This window comes from Erpetoichthys calabaricus, chromosome 3 (genome assembly GCF_900747795.2).
Source record: "Erpetoichthys calabaricus chromosome 3, fErpCal1.3, whole genome shotgun sequence".
NCBI lineage: Eukaryota > Metazoa > Chordata > Cladistia > Polypteriformes > Polypteridae > Erpetoichthys > Erpetoichthys calabaricus.
This window is the reverse complement of record NC_041396.2, coordinates 303,740,152-303,760,057: the sequence shown is the minus strand read 5'-3', so window position 1 is coordinate 303,760,057 and position 19,906 is coordinate 303,740,152. Positions and strand designations below refer to the sequence as shown.

General features: G+C 39.8%; 1 protein-coding gene across 1 annotated transcript in view; it reads left to right on the top strand.

Moving 5' to 3' along the window:
- Nucleotides 1-19,906, top strand: part of LOC114649165 (sodium channel protein type 8 subunit alpha-like) — a 442,931-nt gene that overhangs the window by 406,625 nt on the left and 16,400 nt on the right. The window contains exon 26 of the mRNA XM_051925019.1: nucleotides 17,647-17,917. Within this exon, the coding sequence (XP_051780979.1) occupies nucleotides 17,647-17,917 (271 nt within the window). The remainder of the gene's footprint in view (nucleotides 1-17,646; nucleotides 17,918-19,906) is intronic.

Below are 19,906 nucleotides of genomic sequence, written 5' to 3'. Positions count from 1 at the left end.
CAGTTGGGGGACCTGGGTTCACTTCTCGGGTCCTCCCTGTGTGGAGTTTGCATGTTCTCCCCGTGTCTCTTCCCACAGTCCAAAGACATGCAAGTTAGGTGGATTGGCGATTCTAAATTGGCGCTTGATGTGTGGGTGTGTTTGTGTGTGTCCTGCGGTGGGTTGGCACCCTGCCTGGGATTGGTTCCTGCCTTGTGCCCTGTGCTGGCTGGGATTGGCTCTGGCAGACCCCCGTGACCCTGTGTTCGGATTCAGCGGGTTGGAAAATGGATGGATGGATGGACAATAAAGATTTTGATTGATTGATTGATTTGATTATCAAATATGGGACATGTCCCGTATATAAGGGACATCTGGAAACCCTATTAGAGGAGGACTTACAGAGAGATTAGTATCTCTTCGTTAGACATGTTCCCTTCTTGGAATGTGAACTTGGGTACAAATAACTCTCTCTGCAGAAGAAATTTTAAGTCATTCTGTGTAAGTAATGTTTTCCAGGAAAAAAAAAACTCACAGATTACTTCCACATATTTTACCAAAATAGAAATATTCAGTAACCATAAAGAAAACAGAACTGTTACTTAGGAAACAGAAGGAAAGAACCTTCATTATAAAACAAAGTTTTTTATTGTAAAGCTGATTGATAAAAACATGATCAGTTTTTAAATTGGGGCAATGACATACAAATTGCAGTTCCAGTTCTTGAACCTACCACATAGAACAGAGCTGTTCAATTTCAAATTCAGTTGGCCCAGACTTTCAAAACAAGAAATTCAGCTGAGCCAGACATTTTCAGCAGCTGGTAAGCAACAGATAATGACAGAAATTGAATATATTGAAAAAAAAGTCATGTTTAGGTATTGTTTCTCTTTTAAATTCAGTCAAATCTTACCCAGGCATATTAAACAGTGCAATAAAAAGTCTTTGCCTTATACAGGCAAAACAACCTGACAGGTGGGCCGTGGCACCCATTTCCACATTTGAGTACCGAGAAGAGAAACAGAATAGGTGACGGTTAGTATTCAATTATAACTATCATGTTACTTATGTTTTAGTGCTAAAGACTAACAACGGAGATGCAGTCTGTACAGTTAATCAGCAGCTCTAGTCAGGGTGTGCTAAACTGAAGTCGTGAGATTTCAGCAGGGATTTAAAAGCTGAGACTGAAGGGGAATCTCTTATAGTAGCAGGCAGCCCACTCCACAGTTTAGGGGCCCTGTAACTAAAAGCTCGACCTCCCACTGTTATTTTATTAATCTTTGGAACCATAAGCATACCGGCATCTTGAGCTCTTAATGTGCGCTCTGGTTTGTAAGTCATGATAAGTTCAGACAAGTAAGCCGGACCTCGGCCATTTAATGCTTTATATGTTAAAAGGAGGATTTTGAAATCTGCCCTAAACTTAACCGGGAGCGAGTGTAAGGATTTAAGAACTGGAGTTATGTGTTCGTATTTTCTTGTTCTTGTAATAATTCTTGCAGCCACATTTTGGATTAACTGGAGGCTGAATAAAGAACAGTTTGAACATCCAGTGAACACCGCATTGCAGTAGTCAATCCTACTAGAAATAAATGCATGAATTAATATCCCAGAATCCTGTTTATTTAGAAAGTGCCTTAATTTCCTAACTTTTTTAAGATGGAAGAAACATGATTTGGGCAACTTTGTAATATGCGCTTTAAATGACCTGCTAGAGTCAAAGATAACTCCTAGATTGCGGGCTGATTCTGTAAAATTAATGGGGATTCCAACTGAGTTAAATGATGACAGAATATTGTTGTGATCAGCGTCATTCCCTCCAACAATTAACATCTGTTTTATCTGTGTTTAAAGACAAGTAGTTCTCATCCATCCACTCCTTTAATTCGCTAACACAACTAATTAAAGACAACATCAGAGAAACTTCATCTGATTTAAATGAAAGGTATAACTGGGTGTCATCTGCATACAAGTGAAAATTAACATGATGTTTCCTAATGAGAGATCCCAGTGGAAGCCTGTAAAGTGAAAACAGTAAAGATCCCAATACTGAGCCCCGCGGGACACCGTATCTCACTTCTGTGTATGATGATGGAGTCCTGTCAACACATTTCTGTACATATTGGAATCGATTTGATAAATAAGAATTAAACCAAGCGAGCACGGGGCCTGTAAGCCCAACATCATTTTCTAGCTTGTGCAGTAAAACAGAATAGAATATAGAATAGAATAGAATGTAATAATAATAATTCTTTACATTTAAATAGCACTCTTCTCACACAGGGAGGACCCAGGACATGAACCAGTGATCTCCTTACTGCGAGGCAGCAGCAGCAGTACCATTGTACCACTCTGTATACGTGACCCAGTCACATCACAAAGTGCATTTAACAGAATAAAAAAAGAACTATCAGTGCACAAACCCATAATAAGTGATAATATTATTATGTTTTTCTTTTTATTTTATTGATTTTATTAAATTCACACAACATTTCATACAAATAAATCAATTTGTACAGAAATAAGATTAAAAAAAAATCAACCCCCACCCCTGAGAAAGAGAGCTTATTCTAAAATATTATTAATTAGATCCTGCCAGGTTTTGAAGACGTTCTTGAGAAAGAACAAAAACATTATTAACTGTAATGATTATAAGTAGTTACTTCACAATACCAAGTACTGTATTTTGTATATGGGCGGCACGGTGGCGCAGTGGGTAGCGCTGCTGCCTCGCAGTTGGGAGATCTGGGGACCTGGGTTCGATTCCTGGGTCCACCCTGCGTGGAGTTTGCATGTTCTCCCCGTGTCTGCGTGGGTTTCCTCCTGGCGCTCCAGTTTCCTCCCACAGTCCAAAGACATGCAGGTTAGGTGGATTGGCAATTCTAAATTGGCCCTAGTGTGTGCTTGGTGTGTGGGTGTGTTTGTGTGTATCCTGCGGTGGGTTGGCACCCTGCCCAGGATTGTTTCCTGCCTTGTGCCCTGTGTTGGCTGGGATTGGCTCCAGCAGAAGAATTCCTGTGTTCGGATTCAGCGGGTTGGAAAATGGATGGATGTATTTTGTATTAATCATGCTGCAGAGAGCTATATGATTTATTATTTCTATATGATTTGTTCTTCATTTAGGTAGAAAAAGAATTAAGCTTGTGCACAGAATATGAGACTGGCTTGCATTCTTTTATGAGAAAATGCTGACCTCTTGATACTAACAGAACACCCTGTGATATTATAAATCAATGTGATAGTTTCTGAATTCTTGCTTAAAACTATAAGAAACATGTCACTTATGGATTAATAAATAAGGATTTATTACTCTAACCAAACAAAATCTAATGAAGATATTAAAGCTATAAGAATGTAATTTCTTTATAACTAATGTACTGAACTATAAGAAACTGCTTTAAACTGGTCTTGTGTGTGTGTGTGTGCTGCTAAGGGCGTATTTCTTAGCAATGTGAGTGCCCTGATAACTCTTTATTTTGGTAAGAAACTCTGTGCACCCCTGCATGTAATAAATCAGGATGTAACTGTAACTTACAGCAATCTATGTATGACCTCAAAATGAACTGCCATGTTTTTTTCTCTTTGGTTAATGAATAAGCTAGATAATAAAAAGAGAGGAATTTTTCTTTTTGGAAGGTAGGCTGGCTTGTTTGGGGCAGAGCAAGAACTGTTAGCCGCTGCAGCCTCTTTGATTCACCAAGAATAAAGAAATTGCTTTTTACTTTAAATTGCTGTTTGTCTTCCGTTGTTTTTGACTTCAGCTTCCACATTCTGCACAGATCCTCTAAGTACGAATTTGATTTTTTCCAGTTTCATATAGTATAAAACAGGGGTAGGCAACGTCGGTCCTGGAGTGCCACAGTATGTGCAGGTTTTTGTTCCAACCCAGTTCCTTAACGAGAACTCAATTATTGCTGATGAAGCACATATTGCTTAAGTGACATTTTAATGCTTCATTTTAGTGGTCTCGCTTGTTTAGGTTCTCCAACCTTAATTGCTTATTTCAATCTTAAACTGCTGCATTCAGTGTTTTAATTACTCCTTATTAGCAATAAGATGTAAAACAGGGGTAGGCAATGTCGGTCCTGGTGAGCCGCAGTGGCTACAGGTTTTCATTCAACCCAATTGCTTAATTAGAAACCAATCATTGCCAATCTCAGACCTTATTTAATTTTATGGCTTGTTAGTCTGTGCAATGTAAGGCTTTTATATCGTAGATTTTTTTCCTTTCCAAGGATATCATCCAAATGATTTGAAGCCTAAAACAGATCATTTTCAGTCTGTCACATTTTTCTATTAAGTGTTTTATTAAATCAAACCTTGCATGATGAACACACACAGATGTAATTGGAAAAAAGCTAGCTGGAGAACTGCTGGCTGCTTTGTCTTTTACATCTTATTGCTAAAAAGGAGCAATTAAAACACTGAATGCAGCAGTTTAAGATTGAAATAAGCAATTAAGGTTGGAGAACCTTAACAAGCGAGACCACTAAAATGAAGCATTAAAATGTCACTTAAGCAATATGTGCTTCATCAGCAATAATTGAGTTCTCGTTAAGGAACTGGGTTGGAACAAAAACCTGCACATACTGTGGCACTCCAGGACCGACGTTGCCTACCCCTGGTATAAAACATCAGTTACCCACTGACTTAGAATAGCAGAGTTAGGATTCTTCCAGTTAAACAAGATACAGTAAGTCTTGGGATTAATAAAGTATCTATCTATCTATCTATCTATCTATCTATCTATCTATCTATCTATCTATCTATCTATCTATCTATCTATCTATCTATCTATCTATCTATCTATCTAGTAAAGGCCATTACAGTTTGTTGGTCCTTCTCCACTTTAAGCCCCTCCATGAGCCCACCAAACACAGCTGTTAATGGATTAGTAGTGATAGTGACACCAAGGCGTTCTGATTGGCATTTAAAGATTTTGGTCCAGAATGATATTAATTTGGTGCAGGCCCAGATCATGTGGCCTAGTGAGGCCGGAACCTGATTGCAATGTTTGCAGGTTGCCTCTGGCCCTGGAAACTTTTTGGACAATTTTAAGCGAGAACAGATGTGTTCGATATATAATTTTGATTTGAATAATTTATTGCTTTGCATATATGGAGCTCGAGTGGATTCTCTGCATTGCTACCTTCCACTACTTTTCTGATATGTTGAGTGAGAGATCCTTTTCCCACTGTCCTCTTGGATCTTTGAAAGGGAGGGACTGTAAAATGGTTTAATATATTGCAGAAATGCTGCAGAGTCCTGATCAATATTTCTTCCGGTATAGAGGTGGGTGGGAGGTGAGGAACATTGGGCAGGTTCTGTTTAACAACGTTTCTAATTTGAAGGTTGTGAAAGAAATGTAATGTATTGACGCCCTTCTTTTTGATACCCACTGCACGCCCAACCTACCTGGAAAGGGGTCTCTCTTTGAACTGCCTTTCCTAAGGTTTCTTCCATTTTCCCTACTAGGTTTTTTTTTGGGAGTTCTTCCTTGTCTTCTTAGAGAGTCAAGGCTAGGGGGGCTGTCAAGAGGCAGGGTCTGTTAAAGCCCATTTCAGCACTTCCTGTGTGATTTTGGGCTATACAAAAATAAATGGTGCTGTATTGTATTGTAAATGTGTTGCTGGAAAGTTCAATTAGGAGTGTAATTGTTCGTAGGATGCAAAGACGTTGTCTATGTACAGATCTCTAAGTGATTTAATTTTTGTTTGTTTTGTTTTTGCTCTTTGTTTCGCCTTATACAATTTCTTGTATTAGGAATTTGGTAGTTTTCGCATACCCCTTGGGGTCAGAGCGCAGGGTCAGCCATTGTACAGCGCCCCTGGAGCAATTACAGGTTAAGGGCCTTGCTCAAGGGCCCAGCAGAGCAGTGGCCTTTTTTGGCAGTGACGGGGATTCGAACTGGTAACCTTCGGAATACCAGCGCAGCTCCTTAGCCTCAGAGCCACCACTCCGCCCCAAATGTTTTCCAGACATTAAAAACTGTGTAGTGATAATATTAACTAACACACATGAATACAACGTCTACTGCACACTTAGGGAACATAGGTTCATTTTCAATCACCACTTGTGTAATTAGGCATGACTTTGTTACAAAACCCTCATTATGTGAATATTGTGACGTGTCTCGCTACTTCATGGGCTGCAGGGGGTGAAGTCTTGGAGGAAAGCACTTTGTGAAGGTACAGGGGGGCTCCCTTGAGAGAGCCGAGTCACAGGGTGAGGGTGAGAGGGTAGGTAGCAAATGATAAAAGAGCAGGAAGAAGCAGAAAAGTGGAAGGGTACTGTTTTTGTCATTGTTTTCTTTGGACCACAGGCTGGGACACTTGGAGGTTGCTTCTGGGCCACATGTAGCCTGTTGACCGCCATTTGAATAGGCCAGATATAGAGTTTATGTCAATGTCAGCAGCTTTAAGAGACTGTGCTTGAGCTTTCTTAATGGACACTGCAAATATGAAATTGCAGATGTTTGAATTCAAATTGTGTATCTATAATAATAATTCTTTATTTATTATTTATATAGCGCTTTTCTCACTACTCAAAGCGCTTAGCAATTGCAGGTTAAGGGCCTTGCTCAAGGGCCCTATTGGCATTTACGGGATTCGAAACGGCAACCTTCCGATTGCCAGTGCAGATCCCTAGCCTCAGAGCCACCACTCCGCCATTCTATAAGAATGGTAAAAATGTATGGTGTGAATACATCTTCTCCTCAGGCAGAACCTGTCAAGATTGTTGCTTTAATAACTTCAGGCATTCGAGTTTTGACAAAGCAGTTCAGGAAGCTGTCATTCTGTTCATAACTGATGCATTTCTGCTTGAACAGGCTCTTCATTTTGTTTGCAATAAGTAAGACAAGTTAGAATTAAAAGTCTGAATTAGTGTAAACCACCCTAATTTATTTTTATTTATTTATTTTTTTATTTATTTATATAGCACATTTTCATACAAAAAGTAGCTCAAAGTGCTTTACATAATGAAGAAAAGAAGAATAAAAGACAAATAAGAAATTAAAATAAGACAACCTTAGTTAACATAAAAAGGAGTAAGGTCCGATGGCCAGGGTGGACAGAAAAAACAAAAAAAAACTCCAGAAGGCTGGAGAAAAAAATAAAATCTGTAGGGGTTCCAGGCCACGAGACCGCCCAGTCCCCTTTGGGCATTCTACCTAACATAAATGAAATAGTCCTCTTTGTAGTTAGGGTTCTCACGGAGTCACTTGATGCTGATGGTTATACAGACTTCTGGCTTTTAATCCATCCATCATTGTTGGAACATCATGGTGCTTGGGTATTGTGCCACCACCAATAGGACACCGGAAAAGGAAACAGAAGAGAGAGTAGGGGTTAGTACAAATTTTGAATGAATAGTTATTATAATGAATTGGATATACAGAGTGTCAGGATTAAATTACAGTGAAGTTATGAGAAGGCCATGTTAAAGTAATGTGTTTTCAGTAGTTTTTTAAAGTGCTCCACTGTATTAGCCTGGTGAATTCCTACTGGCAGGCTATTCCAGATTTTAGGTGCATAACAGCAGAAGGCCGCCTGCCTCACCACTTCTTTTAAGTTTTGCTCTTGGAATTCTAAGGAGACACTCAGTTGAGGATCTGAGGTTACGATTTGGAATATAAGGTGTCAGACATTCCGATATATAAGACGGGGCGAGATTATTTAAAGCTTTATAAACCATAAGCAGTACTAGGGTGTTGTACCGTGTTAGCCATTATGAATGTAGAGAAAAGCCAAGCAAAATGACACCTTTTATTGGCTAACTAGAAAGATTACAATATGCAAGCTTTCGAGGCAACTCAGGCCCCTTCTTCAGGCAAGATGTAATCATTACATCTTGCCTGAAGAAGGGGCCTGAGTTGCCTCGAAAGCTTGCATATTGTAATCTTTCTAGTTAGCCAATAAAAGGTGTCATTTTGCTTGGCTTTTCTCTAAACCATAAGCAGAATTTTAAAGTCAATTCTGAATGACACAGGTAACCAGTGTAGTGACATCAAAACTGGAGAAATGTGTTCGGATTTTCTTTTCCTGGTAAGGATTCTAGCAGCTGCATTCTGCACTAATTGCAAACAATTGATGTCTTTTTTGGGTAGTCCTGAGAGGAGTGCATTACAGTAATCTAGCCGACTAAAGACAAACGCATGAACTAATTTCTCTGCATCTTTCGATGATATAAGAGGTCTAACTTTTGCTATGTTCCTTAGGTGAAAAAATGCTGTCCTAGTGATCTTATTAATATGCGATTTAAAATTCAGATTACAGTCAACGGTTACCCCTAAGCTTTTTACCTCCGATTTGACTTTTAATCCTAATGCATCCAGTTTATTTCTAATAGCCTCATTGTATCCATTATTGCCAATCACTAAGATTTCGTTTTTTTTCTTTATTTAATTTGAGAAAGTTACTATTCATCCATTCTGAGATACAGGTTAGACATTGTGTTAGCGAATCAAGAGATTTGGGGTCATCAGGTGCTATTGATAAATACAGCTGTGTGTCATCAGCATAGCTGTGGTAGCTCACGTTATGTCCCGAGATAATCTGACCTAATGGAAGCATGTAGATTGAGAAGAGCAGCGGACCCAGGATAGAGCCTTGTGGAACACCATATAGAATATCATGTGTCTTTGAGTTATAATTACCACAACTAACAAAGAATTTTCTCCCTGCCAGGTAGGATTCAAACCAATTTAAGACACTGCCAGAGAGGCCCACCCATTGACTAAGGCGATTCTTAAGAATATTATGATCAATGGTGTCAAATGCGGCACTCAAATCTAAGAGGATGAGAACAGATAAATGGCCTCTGTCTGCATTTACCCGCAAGTCATTTACTACTTTAACGAGTGCAGTTTCTGTGCTGTGATTTGTTCTAAAACCTGACTGAAATTTATCAAGAATAGCAGGTTTATTGAGGTGCTCATTTAACTGCATAATGACTGCCTTCTCTAGAATTTTACTTAAGAAAGGCAGGTTAGAGATGGGTCTATAATTTTCAAGAGCAGAGGGGTCGAGATTATTTTTCTTAAGTAGGGGTTTAACTACCGCAGTCTTAAGACAGTCTGGGAAGACCCCCATATCTAATGACGAATTTACTATGTCAAGAACATTATCAATAAGCACACCCGATACTTCTTTGAAAAAAATTGTTGGTATTGGGTCAAGGGCACAGGTGGATGGTTTCATTTGAGAAATTATTTTATGTAAATCAGGTAAATCTATCCTAGTGAAAGACTCTAATTTATTTATTATGGAGTACTGGGGTTTCGGAGGATCCTTAGTGTTGGGGAGATATACTATGTTATTTCTAATATCATTAATTTTTTGATTGAAAAATACAGCGATAGCCTCACAGGTTTTACTGGAAGTACTTAGGAGGCATTCCTTTGAGTTACCTGGTTTAACAGATGATCAATTGTCGAAAATAAGACTCTGGGATTACTAGCATTGTTATTTATAATCTTAGAGAAATAGCAGCGCCTCTCAAGACGGACTGTGTTATTGTATTCTGTTATTTTAACTTTTAATATCTCATAGTCAATAGTTAGTTTAGTTTTCCTCCATTTACGCTCAGCTCTACGGCATGTTCTCTTTAAATCAGACACTCTTTGGGTCTTCCAAGGTATAACAATGCTAGAAGATTTTTTAACTGTCTTTTCAGGTGCAACTATGTCAACAGCAGCCCTCACTTTAGTATTAAATCTTTCCACCTTACTATTTACATTCTCCTCGCTATTATAGTTGGCACTATAAACGGACTGATTGGTTAGAATGTTTGTAAGTTTTAAAGTTGCTGATGAGTCAAAGAAGCGTTTTTTAACAAAATGCTTCTCATGAGTGTTTTCTATCATTATTTCTATATTAAAAAGTAGAAGAAAATGGTCTGAAAGACCCGTATCAATGACCTGCTTTATATCAACTTTTAGTCCTTTAGTAATTACTAAGTCTAACGTATGACCTGCTTTATGTGTAGGCTGATTAACGAGCTGTCTCAAATCAAGAGAGTCCAGGAGGTTCATAAATTCTTTTACTTTTTGGTCACATTGATTATCTACATGAAAATTAAAGTCACCGACTATTAAGAGTGTGTCATAGTTCGTAATTAAGATTGACATCAAGTCAGAGAATTCCTCAAAGAAAGACGCGTTGAATTTAGGAGGTCTATACACGGATAATACTAGAACGTGAGAATCTCCCTTTGGCATGTTTTTTAGCAGTGTAACAATTTACTTCATTAATTAGAAGTTCATAATAAACAAAAGTAGATACGTGAAATATTTACAACACAATACAATATAGTACAATTTATTTTTGTATAGCCCTTGTGAGGTGCATGGGGGCATCTTAACTCCATGCTCAAACCATCTCAACTGGCTGCTCCTCCTGGATTGCTGAGACTCACACCCAGTCACAGAGAGTTGGCCATCTTTTCATGTAGTAGAGGAAAAGTGGGTTTTCACTAATATACTAGATAGATAGATAGATAGATAGATAGATAGATAGATAGATAGATAGATAGATAGATAGATAGATAGATAGATAGATAGATAGATAGATAGATAGATAGATAGATAGATAGATAGATAGATACTTTATTAATCCTCATGGGGAAATTCCCATACTCCAGCAGCAGCATACTGATAAAGAACAATATTAAATTAAAGAGAGACAACAATGCAGGTACAACAGACAATAACTTTGTATAATTTTAACGTTTAACCCCCCCCCCCCCATCCCCCGGGTGGAATTGAGGAGTCGCATAGTGTGGCGGAGGAACGATCTCCTCAATCTGTCAGTGGAGCAGTACGGTGACAGCAGTCTGTCGCTGAAGCTGCTCCTCTGTCTGGAGATGATACTATTGACATATTAGGCCCAAAGGAACTTATGGACTTATATAAGCAGTGTGCTCCACATACACAAGATAAAAGAGTGCACACTCACAGCAAGAGCCCCTAGGTTATTACTAAAAAACAACAAAAAAAAAAGCACAGTACCAGAAAATCTGTGCTGTTTCAGGGAAGCATTTAGGTCAAATCCATCCATCCATCTTTATACCCTGCTTATTCACGGTAGGGGAACAGGACAAATGGAGCCAATTCCAACAATCACTATACTAGGTGGGAGCAGATTCATACCTGGTGGCATGGATCGTGGACTATCTTACAGACAGACCTCAGTACGTGCGTCTTTGGAACTGCAGGTCTGACATTGTGGTCAGCAGCACAGGAGCGCCGCAGGGGACTGTACTTTCTCCGGTCCTGTTCAGCCTATATACATTGGACTTCCAATACAACTCAGAATACTGCCACATGCAAAAGTTCGCTGACGACACTGCTATCGTGGGCTGCATCAGGAGTGGGCAGGAGGAGGAGTATAGGAACCTCATCAAGGACTTTGTTAAATGGTGCGACTCAAACCACCTACACCTGAACACCAGCAAAACCAAGGAGCTGGTGGTGGATTTTAGGAGGCCCAGGCCCCTCATGGACCCCGTGATCATCAGAGGTGACTGTGTGCAGATGGTGCAGACCTATAAATACCTGGAAGTGCAGCTGGATGATAAACTGGACTGGCCTGCCAATACTGATGATCTGTGCAAGAAAGGACAGAGCAGACTATACTTCATTAGAAGGCTGGCGTCCTTCAACATCTGCAATAAGATGCTACAGATGTTCTATCAGACGGTTGTGGCGAGCGCCCTCTTCTACGCGGTGGTGTGCTGGGGAGGCAGCATTAAGAAGAAAGACGCCTCACGCCTGGACAAACTGGTGAGGAAGGCAGGCTCTATTGTTGGCACAGAGCTGGACAGTTTGACATCTGTGGCAGAGTGACGGGCGCTGAGCAGACTCCTGTCAATCATGGAGAATCCGCTGCATCCACTAAACAGTGTCATCTCCAGACAGAGGAGCAGCTTCAGCGACAGACTGCTGTCACCGTCCTGCTCCACTGACAGACTGAGGAGATCGTTCCTCTACCACACTATGTGACTCTTCAATTCCACCCAGGGGGGTAAACGTTAACATTATAAAAAGTTATTGTCTGTTATACGTACCTGCATTGTTATCACTCTTTAATTTAATATTGTTTTTTATCAGTATGCTGCTGCTGGAGTATGGGAATTTCCCCTTGGGATTAATAAAGTATCTATCTATCTATCTGTCTATCTACTAAATTTGTGATTGGATGGTTATACACTGCTCAAAACAATTGAAGGAACCCTTTTTAATCCGAGTATAGCATCAAGTCAGTGAAACTTCTGGGGTATTGATCTGCTCAGTTAAGTAGCAGAGGGGCTTGTTCATCAGTTTCAGCTGCTTTGGTGCACTAGAGGGGCAACAATGAGACGACCCCCAAAACATGAATGGTTGAACAGATGGTGGCCACTGACATTTTTCCCTCCTCATCTGTTTTGTCATTCAATTTGCATTTGGCTATGGTCAGTGTCACTACTGGTAGCATGAGACCATACCTGGACCCTACAGAGGTGGGACAGGTGGTCTAACTTCTCCAGGATGGCAGGCACATCAATACGTGGCATTGTCAGAAGGTTTGCTGTGTCTCCCAACACAGTCTCAAGGGCATTGGAGGAGATTCCAGGAGACAGACAGGCAGTTACTCAAGGAGAGCTAGACAGGGCCCCTCGTAGAAGGCCCTTAACCCGTCAGCAGGACCTACCGCTATCTGCTCCTTTGAGCAACGAGGAACAAGATGACCACTGGCAGAGGCTACAAAATGACCTCCATCAGACATGCCACTGGTGTGAATGTCTCTGACCAAACAATCAGAAACAGACTTCATGAGGTTGGTCAGAGGGCCCGACATCCTCTAGTGGGCACCATGGAGCTTGAGTGGCATTTACCATAGAATACCAGAATTGGCAGGTCCACCACTGGCGCCTTGTGCTGTTCACAGATGAGAGCAGGTTCACCCTGAGCACATGAGACAGACGTGAAAGGTTCTGGAGAAGCCGTGGAGAACATTATGCTGCCTATGACATTGTTCAACATGACCGGTTTGGTGGTGGGTCAGTGATGGTCTGGGGAGGCATATCCATGGAGGGACGCACAGACCTCTACAGGCTAGACAACGGCAGGCACCTTGACTGCCATTAGGTATTGGGATGAAATCCTTGGACCCATTGCCAGACCCTATGCTGGTGCAGTGGCTCCTGGGTTCCTCCTGGCGCACGACAATGCCCGGCCTCATGTGGTGAGAGGATGAAGGAATTGATCCCATTGACTGCACCCCCTCGGCTCACTCGCCTGACCCCAATCCAATAGAACACCTCTGGGTGGAATATTATGTTTCAGTCCATCCGACGCCTCAGCTTGTCCAGGAGCTCAGTGATGTCCTTGTCCAGATCTGGGAGGAGATCCCCCAGGACAACATCCGTCGTCTCATTAGGAGCATGTACCTCCCACCCCGAAGTTGTGGGGCATACATACAAGCATGTCTGGGGCATACAAACTACTGAGTACGATTTGGAGTTGCAGCAATGAAATTTTGGCCAAATGGACTCGCCTGCCTGCCTGCCACTGCATCATTTTTCCACTTTTATTTTCGGGGTGTCTTTGAATTTAGCCCTCTGCTCGTTGATAATATTTCATTTCCATCAAACGATGTGGCTGCCATCCTTTCATTCCTAACACATTACCCAGTCCATATCAGTAGAGATATAGTATATAGAGATATAGTAGGAGTAGAGAGTAGGCGGAGTGGTTGATCTGAAGCTAGGTATCTGCACTGGCAATCGGAAGGTTGCTGGTTCAAATCCCGTAAAATGCCAAAAAGGGACTCTTGAGCAAGGCCCTTAACCTGCAATTGCTGAGCGCTTTGAGTAGTGAGAAAAGCACTATATAAATGCAAAGAATTATTAATTATTAGATATCCAGCAGGATTTTTTCCCCTTGAGATCTGATGTGTTTTCAAAGTGTTCCTTTCATTTTTTTGAGCAGTATACTTTTGACATTGTGATACGCAGACAAGTTCATGTTGAGACTTTAAGGATGACAAATTCTGTTTATCATAAGAGCAACATAAGAAATGTGACACACAAGAGGAGACCATTCAGTCCGTCAAGCTTGTTTTTTTAGGTAATAGCTAAACTGTCCAAATATCTCATCCAGATACTTCTTGAAGGTCTTCAAGCTTCTTGCCTCAACTCCATAACTCAGAAGTCTGCTTCAGATTATTTGAGTAAAGAAGCGATTCCCATCTTTGAGTAGATAATTCACCATTTAGTCAAAAGAATTCAGCGTGATCTACTTTATTGATGGATCTGACAATTTGAAAGACCTGGATTAGGTCCCCCACGCAGTCACCTCTGCTAAAGACTAAGCAGGTTTTAATTCTCTAAGGCTGTCACAGTAGAACTTGTCTTTAATCCCAGGGATTGGCTCACTGCTCTGCACAACTTTAAATGCTACTGTGTATTTGTTGTAGTATGGCGACCAGCACTGCACTCAGGTCTTCAGATGTAGCCTTACTAGTGCATTCTACAGTCTGAGCATAATGTCCCCTCAAGGAATATTCAACAGTTTTTACAATATAACATAAAATTTTATCTGCCTTTTCTAATCACTTCTGCACCTTGCATAGATGACGATTTAGCCTTAACCCTTCAATTCGTTTCAGAGATTGCTCTGGGACAATGTCACTAATTTTGTATTTTTAACTGTTGTTCCTTTTACCTACATGTAACACTTTGTACTTTTCTACGTTAAACTACGTTAAGTCTTTCCCCAGTTCTGTAGACTGTACAGTTCTTTTCAAATATTTTTGCTGCCTCCTCAGTGTCTGCTATTCCTGAACAAATGAATCAATAACATTAGACTGTACCTTGAACATAACGGTGCCCTTAGAGTTCAAACATTTCTTAAAATGTTAGCTTTAATGTGGATGCTGTCTTTTAATAAAAATCAAAGGAATTAAACAAAATAAAGATTGTGAACTATGCTGTGTATTCTATCAAGCAAACTGTTAATAACTGAGGTTAGAGTCTATGGCAGGGGTCTCCAACACGTCACTCGCGAGCTCGCCAAAGGGTTAATGAATCCTACATAAATTTGAAAACTTGATTAGTCATATTAGGGTTGGGCAATCTTTCCAAAAAATCATCACGATCCACAATCTGAATTGCAATCTCTCTTTTCAATGTGGCATACACTTAAGAGAATATCCGGACTCAAACTCATCAAGACCTACTGTAAGTAACACTTTATTTTAAATATCAAACCAAGCTGAATTCAATTGTTCTCTCATTCGCTAGCTAAGCAGAGTTAAGGGACATGCCTCGAGTGAAGAAGGCCCCTCCCTTCGGCCCGTTGTGTGGATTTCGGATTCGTGCAAATTAATCGTTACTCTGATACATAGCGAAATGAGAGAAGTCGCAAAATCAACAGGAATGTTCAGGCAAATACACAAAAAAACTTGATCTAAATCCGTTAAGTAGTTCTCTTGTGAAAAGCAGACAGACATACAGACATTGGATTTTATATTTTATATATTAGTAAACCTTCAAAATAATGTGCAGTTAAAGTCTCCACAGCATTTCTGGAGCTTAGCAGAGCCCGATAACTAGAAGAATCTGAAAATGTCTGCTCTGTTTGGGTCTCCATATCTCTGTGAGTCTGACATGAATGTCATGAAGTCAAAGTTCAGAACAAGACTGACAGACGGACATTGAAATGACTCCATCAGAGTGAACCTCAGTGGCTCCACTCCACCATACACCTCAGTGCCAGTCATCTGACTAACTAAACAACACGTCACACATGTGCCTGGACTTGTGAATTAAGTGACCCAGTGACATGTGACAAATGAGTAAGTCAGATCTGTGGATTTGAAATTGCATTGTTCTGTTTTGACAGCATTCATGTTTTAATTCAATAGTGTGAGATACACTAGAAAATGCATACAGACATATAAAATGCACTTGCAGGTGAACTCAATATTTTTTGTGATGTTTTTATGCAAAACGTGAGTTGTGGACACCAACATTTTGTAAATGTTCAGGCAACACAAGCGTATTCAGTGTGTTTGGGTTGAAATAAGCTATGAGAAGAAACGTTAGAAAATATGAAGAGCTCTCGGCCATTTTCATTTTGTAAAAGTAGCTCTGGGGGTGGAGGGAAGGTTGGAGACCCCTGGTTTATAGTAATATAGTGTTTGAATCATTGGTATTATTTACAGAACATAAGAGAAAGCTTTATTCTGTTTATTGAATAGCATGTGTGGTTAAAAATATTGGTTATTTGTCATTTAGATGGTAATTTTCATTAAAAGATGTCCATCTGTAATTCTTTATGACATGGAAAATTATATTTGAATGAATTTGCTATAATCTTACAAGACCTTATACCTAAACATAACCAAGTTCAAGTGCAGAGAGTGGCCAAATTGTACCATGAAAACTATATGCAATTAGTACTAAATAATCAAAATACCCCCGTGTCTGTGTGGAATTCCTCCCACAGTCCAAAGACATGCAGGTTAGGTGCATTAGCGATTCTAAATTGTCCCTAGTGTGTGCTTGGTGTGTGGGTGTGTGCCCTGTGGTGGGCTGGCGCCCTGCCCGGGATTTGTTCCTGCCTTGCACCCTGTGCTGGCTGGGATTGGCAACAGCAGACCCCCGTGACCCTGTATTAGGATATAGCTGGTGGGACACTGACTGACTGACTAACAATAGAAAGTGAAAACAATGAACAGTGTGTAAAACAACAGAGTATACAAAAACATCAAAAAGCTGCAAAACGTATACTATAACATTAATGTCGAGATTCATTAATAGTCACGTTGGGTGCTTCAGTTTTTAAGAATGCAAACTGTTTGTGAATCAGGTGATCTACAACGTGATAACTGTCACCATAAATTGTTAATTTATATTGTATTGTATTGCCCCCCTTCTTTTGACACCCACTGCATGCCCAACCTACCTGGACGGGGGTCTTTCTTTAAATTGCCTTTCCCAAGATTTCTTCCATTTTTTCCCTACAAGGGTTTTTCCTTATATTCTTAGAGAGTCGAGGCTGGGGGGCTGTCAAGAGGCAGGGCCTGTTAAAGCCCATTGCGGCACTTCTTGTGTGATTTTTTGGCTACACAAAAATAAATTGTATAGTATTAATTAGCCCTCTGGAACTCGTAATGTCGACTCTTCCTACCTTTAAATCTCATCTTAAAACACATCTGTTTAAGTTGACTTATTCTGTCTGATAGTTTTTGCTGATAAATTTAAATTCAATTTTATTATTGTATTTTTTCTGGTTTTGTTGTACTATATAATTTTATTAATTTTATGTTGTGCTTGTTTTTATTAATGTGCTCTGTAAGGTATCCTTATGTGCTTTGAAAGGCACCTATAAATAAAATAAATTATTAATATTGTTGTTTTTTATTATTATTAATTAGCGGACCTTGTCACAGCTAATAGTTAATCAGGTACTATAATTTGTTGCTACAGGCTTGACAACACTCAGGTATTGTATTTTATTTTATTGTTTCCTCTTGACACTTCATTTCACCCGTCAGCAACAATATTTTTTTTTACTATTGAGTCAATATGGATCACATTCTTTTTTTGTTTTATGTGTTGCTTCGATGTGCCAAAACAAACCACAAACAAAAGCTGATTTTTTTATTTTCTTTCTTTGCACAGAACAAAATCCAAGGAGTGGTTTTTGACTTTGTCACCCAGCAAGCTTTTGACATTTCCATCATGATACTCATCTGTTTGAACATGGTGACAATGATGGTGGAAACAGATGACCAGAGCGATCAAATGGAAAAAGTCTTGTACTGGATCAATTTTATTTTCATTATTGCCTTCACCACCGAATTTGTCTTGAAACTGTTTGCCCTTCGTCATTATTACTTCACCATTGGCTGGAACATTTTTGATGTTGTGGTTGTCATCTTATCTATTGTAGGTAAGTCAGAGGTGTTTTAACGAACGAAATTCATTCCTATGTGTTCTTATTTGTTTTTTACTTGTCTTCATCTATGGACAAACTTGAAACCAGTCACTTACAGTTAGGTCCATAAATATTTGGACAGAGACACCTTTTTTCTAATTTTAGTTCTGTACATTACCACAATGAATTTGAAATGAAACAACTCCGATGCAGTTGAAGTGCAGACTTTCAGCTTTAATTCAGTGGGTGAACAAAACGATTGCATAAAAATGTGAGGCAACTAAAGCATTTTATGAACACAATCCCTTCATTTCAGGGGCTCAAAAGTAGTTGGACAAATGAAATAACTGGAAATCAAATGTTCATTTCTAATACTTGTTGAAAACCCTTTGCTGGCAATGACAGCCTGAAGTCTTGAACTCCTGGACATCACCAGATGTTGGGTTTCCTCCTTTTTAATGCTCTGCCAGGCCTTTACTGCAGCGGCTTTCACTTGCTGTTTGTTTGTGGGCCTTTCTGTCTGAAGTTTAGTCTTCAACAAGTGAACTGCCTGCTCAGTTGGGTTAAGATCAGGTGACTGACTTGGCCAGTCAAGAATTTTCCACTTCTTTGCTTTAATAAACTCCTGGGTTGCTTTGGCCGTGTGTTTTGGGTCATTGTCCATCTGTATCATGAATCAGTTTGACTGCTGTATTTAGCTGGATTTGAGCAGACAGTATGTCTCTGAACACCTCAGAATTCATTCGGCTGCTTCTGTCCTGTGTCACATCATCAATAAACACGAGTGTCCCAGTGCCACTGGCAGCCATCACACTGCCTCCCTCCACCGTGTTTTACAGATGATGTGCTATACATTGGATAATGAGCTGTTCCACGCCTTCTCCATACTTTCTTCTTGCCATCATTCTGGTAGAGGTTGATCTTGGTCTCATCTGTCCAAAGAATGTTTTTCCAGAACTGTGTTGGCTTTTTTAGATGTTCTTTAGCAAAGTCCAATCTCACCTTTCTATTCTTGAGGCTTATGAGTGGCTTGCATCTTGCAGTGCACCCTCTGTATTTACTTTCATGCAGTCTTCTCTTTATGGTAGACTTGGATATCGATACGCCGACCCCCTGGAGAGTGTTGTTCACTTGGTTGGCTGTTGTGAAGGGGTTTCTCTTCACCATGGAAATGATTCTGCGATCATCCACCACTGTTGTCTTCCGTGGACGTCCAGGTCTTTTTGCGTTGCTGAGTTCACCAGTGCTTGCTTTCTTTCTCAGGATGTACCAAACTGTAGATTTGGCCACTCGTAATATTGGAGCAATTTCTCGGATGGGTTTTTCTGTTTTTGCAGCTTAAGGATGGCTTCTTTCACCTGCATGGAGAGCTCCTTTGACCGCATGTTGTCTGTTCACAGCAAAATCTTCCACATGCAAGGACCACACCTCAAATCAACTCCAGGCCTTTTATCTTCTTAATTGATAATGACATAACAACGGACTTGCACACACCTGCCCATGAAATAGCCAAAGAGTCAATTGTCCAATTACTTTTGAACCCCTGAAATGAAGGGATTGTGTTCATAAAATGCTTTAGTTGCCTCACATTTTTATGTAATCGTTTTGTTCACCCCACTGAATTAAAGCTGAAAGTCTGCACTTCAACTGCATCGGAGTTGTTTCATTTCAAATTCATTGTGGTGATGTACAGAACCAAAATTAGAAAAAAGTTGTCTCTGTCCAAATATTTATGGACCTAACTGTATTTCTCTTCTTAATGTATGTAGGTATTCTTTTTCTACTACCTCTATCTATCTATCTATCTATCTATCTATCTATCTATCTATCTATCTATCTATCTATCTATCTATCTATCTATCTATCTATCTATCTATCTATCTATCTATCATTTTCAAGTTTATACTTTAGGCAATTCATTAAGAAGACTAATACACCCATTTTTATTACAAGGGGCCCTTCTTCATATAATCTCCATTACCCCATAATTAACATTCTCATTTT